Source organism: Oreochromis niloticus, linkage group LG16 (genome assembly GCF_001858045.2).
Source record: "Oreochromis niloticus isolate F11D_XX linkage group LG16, O_niloticus_UMD_NMBU, whole genome shotgun sequence".
Lineage (NCBI taxonomy): Eukaryota > Metazoa > Chordata > Actinopteri > Cichliformes > Cichlidae > Oreochromis > Oreochromis niloticus.
In genome coordinates, this window is record NC_031987.2 from 26181705 (window position 1) to 26189069 (window position 7365).

At 38.8% G+C, this 7365-nt stretch overlaps 1 protein-coding gene and 1 long non-coding RNA gene across 2 annotated transcripts; one reads left to right on the forward strand and one right to left on the reverse strand.

Annotated features, from left to right (window-relative positions):
* Positions 1-1187: 1187 nt before the first annotated feature.
* Positions 1188-6139, forward strand: eaf2 (ELL associated factor 2). The gene is made up of 6 exons (XM_003454902.5): positions 1188-1400; positions 1890-1984; positions 2343-2479; positions 2763-2932; positions 3713-3940; positions 4710-6139. The coding sequence occupies exons 1-6, from the start codon at positions 1298-1300 to the stop codon at positions 4754-4756; spliced, it is 780 nt and encodes a 259-aa protein (XP_003454950.1). The 5' UTR covers positions 1188-1297; the 3' UTR covers positions 4757-6139.
* Positions 1978-2446, reverse strand: LOC112844119 (uncharacterized). Its single transcript, XR_003216719.1, has 2 exons — positions 2325-2446; positions 1978-2165 (listed from the first exon to the last, which is right to left on the reverse strand). It is a non-coding gene; the product is annotated as an uncharacterized LOC112844119 (long non-coding RNA).
* Positions 6140-7365: the final 1226 nt, after the last annotated feature.

The window sequence follows — 7365 nt, forward strand, 5'->3', positions numbered from 1 at the left end:
AGGACAGCTGCTGTTTACCTCCATCCATGGAGACAGACTCATGCTGGTATCTTTTTCACATGGGATACAGATACAAAGTAACTGAACTGCTTTACTTCTGCAATCCGTTTGTGGTTAATTTTCAAGTATAAATAAGACTGAAAAAGATTGCCTAAAATAACATGATAATGTTTTTATTAACTATTTTACAATTTTTATACTCTAACTCTAATACCACGCTGAAGAGATAACTATTTAGTCCCACTTCTGTTTCAATTTCCTCTCTGTTGTCATCTCTTATTCCACTCCCCACCACTCAACCACCAGCTTGCACATATATATGTTGTCCAAAGTGGATAAGAAAAACCATGCTGTGACCAGTTGGTGAAAATGCATTGGTGTAATCATTCCAATTGACTTAGATGCTGATCCTTTAATGTTTGAAGGCAGCAGAGCATATGGCCTTTGTAAAAATGCAGGCATGGCAGGAATTAGGAGGCTTAGGAGTCATTAACAGTTTAGAGAACAGAAAAGGAGATTTTCACTGCCACAAGGTTCACAGAGCTCAGACCCCCTGAAGCCTGTGGAGCTTGAAACTGCAATCAGTAAGTGTTACGGCAACAGTTCATTAATCCCCAATTGCCAGGGCTTTCTGACACATTGTTTCAGCTATTCAGCTAATAGCGCCAGTGATGCTGCTAATTTAGCATACAAGCTACTGGGTAAGTGCTGAAATGCAAATATTTACTTTGTTAAACAGAAAAACAGGTTAAAAACAACATCAAAACTTATAAAGTTAACATATTGAAAATAAGCAGTATGAATTCGTGTTTTGTTTTACATGTGGACTGCATTTTAAGCAACCTCAGAGTAAACCCTGCAATATTTTTCACTATTACAGCACCACAGCAATACATTTGAAATAATTACCATCAATTATTTAGCATACTCGTTCACAGTCTGTCTAGCCTGGGACAAGATATATATTTTTTTCTTTTAAAAACAAATAACAACAAATTTGCGATCGAATTATAATTAAACAACAGAGATTTGGAAACACTCAGATTTCTACAGTCATTGCTCAGCGCTGAGTGACGGTTCTTTCACTGATTCTGCTCTGTCGTCAAAATCTTGATTGGCACACCCTGAACCAATCAGAAAATGAAACACTTCGCTTGACGAATCATAACGAACAGTACTTATCAAGGGGCGGGACTTAAAGTGCCAATGAGCTGGCCGAAGTTCTGTTGCTTTAGATGGTTATCGGATAAAAAAGAGCAGCGGAAACTCAAAGTTTACAGCTCATGAAACTCACAGAATGAATGGAACGGCTTACTCCAACTTTGACAATCAAGAACATGTGCTGAAATTGGGAGAAACGTTTGAGAAACACCCTAAAAGTGCCTATCACACAGTGCGATGTAAGTGGTGGTTTCACTCGTTTGGTTTTGTGATCGCTAACCGTAGCATGCTAGTTAGCTCATTAGCTGAAGATCCGAAAACAGCTGTTTGATGTGTAGCCAGTTTAGCAGCTTCGTCAGTTCGTAGCTGTCGACTTACTGGTGAGACATGCTTGTAAAACTATATTTCTTTAAGTTTCTAAGTAAGTTTACTCTGAGATATACATAGACTTTAAGCTCTGAGTTGTCAATATGTTAGCTAATGTTAGCTCAGCTTAAGTCTGTACAACACTACCACCTGCTGGTGCCGGTACCCCACTGCAGTACTGTCAAATACATCCGTGGTTTACGTTTACAAATTCAGCAATGTCACTGTCATTATTAGAACATGGTACACATTGTTATATATGATGTACATATACCTTGTTTATGTATGTGTTATTTTACAAATTCTTGATTTTCGTTTGCGTTTTTTTTAAAATTGTTGTTGTTTTTTTTAAATTGCCACAGATGACTTCAAACCAGCATCCATTGATACGTCATGTGAAGGGGAGCTCGAAGTGGGCAAAGGAGAGCAAGTCACTATTACGTTGCCTAATTTAGAGGTTAGTGTCTGGTGCTCTAGAGCTTTACACTGGAAGACATAAATGTGGATTTCAGAGGTGGATTATGGTGCAGTCTTGTTTCAAGAGCTCTTTTAGAGCTTAGGACACTGAGCTCATGTTTTTAACTTGGATGAGTGTTTGCAATCCGCAATAGATCTCAACTGTTGCTGATCTCAACTTTCTGTGTGTGTGTTAGAGAAAGAGAGAGAGAGGGGAGCAACAAAATTTTCAGCTTTGTGGTTTAAATTTTTGACAGATCTTTTGAGAAATTGTTAAAATATTTTCTGAAAAATTAGCATAATAGTACTGTGACGGCTAGCTTACATACATACTTACTTACATTTATTTTGCTTTTTAGGGTTCCAGTGCTCCTGTAACGGTCTTCAAGGGATCCAAGAGGCCTTATATGAAAGAGTGCATCCTCATTGTAAACCATGACACAGGAGAGTACAGACTGGAGAAGCTCAACAGCAACATAGCTGTGAAAAAGACGAGGTGGGGTTAAAAAGAAGCAGCATACTAATCTAAATTGGTATTTTATTTACACTTGCAAATTTGTGTGGCAGCAGGTGCCACTGTCACTATTTGATTCGATATAACCCCCCCCCAAAAAAGAGAAATTTGAAAGAATGAAAGGTTTATCAACATTTTTTTAAAAAGAAAAAAAAACGTGGTAATGTAACTACAGAGAGCTGAAAGAAACAGCTCGTTTTACAGTCCTGTCAAAGTATTAAAAGCTCCTGCGTGTCCGTGTTTGCCCGTTCTTGTGGATTTTCAGGGCTGAGGGTAGCAGTAAGATTCATTCTCGACTGGAGCAGCAGACCAATCGTCTGGGCCAGCAGATGAGGAGTAATAACAGCAGCAGTAACAAAACCCCAGCCAGCACTAAAAGTTCTCCACCGAAAGAGAAGACTTCCCCAGCATCCCCAATGGATGACATCGAGAGAGGTAACATAGTCTTTATTGGGTTCAGCAGAAGAAGACTCATCTTTTCCCCTAGACAAATTAGTCATCATATCTTGAAGTCTTATGCAGAAATGTCTAGGGATGGGAATTGATAAGAATTTAACGATTCCGATTCCATTATTAATATCACTTATTGATTCCTTATCGATTCTCATTGGCTCATTGTCACCACCCTCTCTAACTAGCATATTTTAAAGACATTACACATATTACACAGAACACTTTTCTTAAAAGTGTGGGTGAGCATTCACTCAGCTTTAACATCACTCATGTCCATATCCACGCTGCAGACTGCGCCATTATTTCCTCCTCCAACACACAAACTGAAATCAGCTGATTGTGGCGAGAGTGCAAGAGCCGATAAGAGACTTAGGATTTCAAGCACTTGGTCTACTGGGAACCGATTCTCTAGAAGAACCAGTTCTCGATTCCGATCCTAGAAATAGCAGACATATTCACAAAAACATACTCTAGTTATGAAGTCATGTTGGATGTGATCCAAAATAAACCTGTAGCTTGTCAGAGTTTTATGGAGATACACTAAAGTAGCATGCTTTCCCTGGCAGAGGACATTAGAACATGAAATGATTTTCTGATATGTTTTATTTGGATATTTCTGCATTTCTGGGGCTGGACAAAAGGTAGTATAAAAGACTGCCTGTATTTATTTTACACATGGGACACACAGGTGATGTTCCTGCCTTAAAATTGGAAAGGGAACCAAGATCATTTTAACACCCACGTCTTTTTTTTTCCCCCCAGAACTGATGGCCGAGGCTCGAGTCATGGAGCAGATGAGCAGCAGTGACAGCTCCTCAGACTCTAACAGCTCATCGTCCTCCAGCAGCGACGACAGCTCCAGCAGCAGCGATTCAGAAGATGAACGTACGTCCGCGGCACCCTCAGTCAACCACAGCATGCCTATCATCACCAGCACCGACTCCAACAGCCACCACCACGAGAGTGGAGGAGGACTCATGAACACGCTCAGTGAGTAACCCCCTCAGCTTCATCTGAGTAAGAAGGACATCATCTTTACATGAAAGTTGATACCACTTCGTTGCTCCTAAGTTAAAGTTGTCACCATAAATATGAACGCATGAATGATACGCTCCACAGTGCTGAAAGATTAGTTTTCCATTATAACATGTAAGGGCAGGTTCTCTCTTTAGTGGCAGTTCTCGTTATTGTCACCCAGTATGAAAGCAGTAGGAAGTCTTAAGCTCCATCCACATGTCAGTCAGTTCACTAGCACGTAGCTTTGTAGTTGACGGTTATTAAAGCGTCTGGCTAACTAAATAACCCTGCAGCGTATTTCCACCATCAACTGTATTCATTACTCACATTAGTAGCTGCTTCACGCACTCTATTCAGTGTTGTTTTGTCCTTTTTTTTTTTTTTTTTTTTCTTCTTTACACCTGTCTTGTCTGGCAGGATAGGATGTGTCAAACACATTTTGCTTTTCCAAGATAAGCTCTGTAAATTCTCCATAGGTTTCTCTTGTTCGTGTGTTTCTTTTATCTGTTTGTTTATTCATTTCTATTAGTGTTATTATTCATATTTTTTTAAGTGTTTAATTGTATGATTTCTTTAAACTCCAAAGTTATAAACCACTGTTGAATTGCATAATAAAATGGAGAGGTGAAACAAAACAAACTGTACCATACAAAAGTGATGCAGAGACCCTGTGCAAAGAGTAAACTGAGCTTTAAAGACACATGTATATAATCTTAACTTGCTGTCTGTCCGTCTGCTGCAGAAAATGACCTTCAGCTGAGTGAATCAGGCAGTGAAAGTGACGACTGAACAGCAGGACACGTCTGCCCATTTGCAGATCTCAGGAGCATTTACAGTGAGGAGTGAAGGAGCCAGTCACAGACCTGTCAGTGTCCTGCTTCCATGAATATGGAACAGTCTTCTCTACATATCAAATGTAATGTGCTGCTTCTCTGCCAGAAATCAGTTTTTATGTCACATGTGTTGCTTTATATTTGTGTGTGAAGACTCTGTATGTTAAAGATGCCTTAGTTCAGAGCGCTGTGATGTCATTAATGTGAGAGAAGCTGTAACATATGATGTGCACTCTGTGATGGATCTCACTGGATGCCTCTGTGTAGTTAAACCGACCAGGAAAATGTGAGTGGCAGGATGACAGTGGTCTTCATGTAATCGTCTTAAACAATAACTTGGCTTCCTCAATTCAGCTTAGAAACATTAAAAAACTTTAGTTGTGCTTAGATAAGATATAAGTTGATGGCTTCAGGTCAGTCTCAGCTGCTTAGGTTTGTTTTATTAGAGACATATCTGTGTTAACAGAAATGAAAGCCACGCTGCTTCAGTTTAAGTAAACCTTTTACTTTGGTTTACTTAAACTTTTTTTTTTTTTTTAATTTAAAGTTACATTAATAACTTTATTGTTTTGGCCATCACACAAAGAATGCAAGTCTAATGAATATAACTCCACGCTTTGCTTCTTATTTAACTCCTGAGAAATAGGCCACAATATCAAAACCATGGGCTGAAAGATGCTAAAATGCTCCACGGAGCAGAACTGAAAAGGTAGGTGATGATTATCTGTAGCTCAGACCACCTTGCATTGCACTAGTCATGTATTCATTGTTAAAATAAATATTGGTTATTGCAGCCTGAAGTAGTAGGATGTCTCCAAAACCTTGTGTATCATGATGATTTAGTATACAGCTGGGTATTATTTCAGGCAAAGTAGTCCACTATGTAGTTGGCTGACTCAGAGTCATGCTTTGTAGCTTTAAACCTGCAATACTTGAATCTTTATATCTCTAAATATACTCGACCAATGATTAATTGCTTATCTTTTATATATATTTTACCAACCAAGCAACTGGAAGTACGAGTAAATAGTGAGTGTGAGTCTTAAAGAACTTCATGTGCCTTGTGTTGTTTCCTTCAGCCTTTTTTATAACATGGGGCTTCCTATTGATTTTCTTGCGAGGCCCCCTCATCACTGCTGAGCTGTCGCAACAGGCAACAAGCTGCTGTTTATGGTCCAGAATTTCTTTGGCATCCCTACTGACTGATAGATGGAATGAGAGAGAAATATAGAGAAATTCAGTTACATGTTTAGCCTAAAGGAGCGAGAGAGGTGACCCCACAGAATTGTTTGAGAGCAATTTCCTTATACAAAAATAAAGATTTTAATGCTTTCCTGTGCTTTTGCGTCAATTTTCATTCATATGACTTCAGCGTCTGTAGCTCTTTGTGCTTTGGCGTTTACTCCAAATTTTGACGCTGACATTTAAGTGTTGCTGATCAGACCAGGCGACCTTTTGCATTGAATTGCTGCCATATGATTGGCTGATTAAAGATTTAAGTTGTCAACGAGTTGAACAAGTGTGCCTAATAAAGTGATGTGTGAGTTATTATTTTACTGACATACTAACTTGTAGAAAGCTATCTGTTACACTGTTCGGTGTATTACTTGTATGATAGGATAGGTATTTACATTGGATAGTAGAGTATTACCAGAGAGCAATGTGCCGCCTCTCTAAAGGCGTAGATGACTATTTTCTCCAATCAGCCATTACGAACACGGCGAGGGTTGTCTGTCGCAGTAAATTCTAGGTTTTCATTTCAGTGTGATGTAAGAAAACTCCAGCATGTGGAAAGAATTTCACAGTGAATTCCTTTCTGTGGCCCGTAGAAAGGGTACGTGTAAAAACACGTATAGTTTTCTTTTCACAACTCTGTTATGGCAGAGAGCAGACATATCTTCTACATAAAAGACTAAGATCACGGGTAATTTCTCTGTTGACAGACTGAGCGATAGATTAAAGTTGAAAGGCACAAAACCACGACTTCTAGAATTTATTGAATTATTGCAAACAAGTAGAAAATAGAAACGGCAGCATCCTATTTAAGCAGATCTGATTTTTTTAAAAATAATATTTTCACTTCTAAAAATATTTATTCTTGATTGCTGACAACTATCCCAAAATAGTTCCTTGTAGTTAGTTCAATAGTTCTACACCACACGTTTTGCCGTTGTTTATTAAAAAAAATGTTTAAATATAAATCATCCTGCAGGCACTTTGTTCTGTAAAGTCAAACCCTTGCTGTAGAAAGAAGGAAAAAATAGTTTCTTTACATGCACATAGGAGGAAAAATTCACTTTTATCAGAGACGATCTGCCTCAGCCATGGAGTAAGGAAAGCGTGGGGAGAGTAAAGATTGCAACAGAAAAATAAACACTCGTTCCGTCAGTTGGACCATTAATTGCAAATAAGAAACGTGCAGCTGCAGAGCCAGAGATACCTGCATAACTATATAGGGAAAGACAGGACAGAGACAAAAAGCAGAAACTACGAGAGAGAATAGAGTTAAAGGTAATTACACGCTGTGATGGAATATAACTGGACGATGAGGGAAAGGGGAAAGCA

Coding starts and splice junctions, on each gene's coding strand:
- eaf2 (XM_003454902.5), top strand. CDS start 1,298: ATGAATGGAACGGCTTACTCCAACTTTGACAATCAAGAACATGTGCTG. Junction 2,933..3,712: donor AATGGATGACATCGAGAGAG/GTAACATAGTCT, acceptor TTTTCCCCCCAG/AACTGATGGCCGAGGCTCGA. Junction 3,941..4,709: donor AGGACTCATGAACACGCTCA/GTGAGTAACCCC, acceptor CGTCTGCTGCAG/AAAATGACCTTCAGCTGAGT.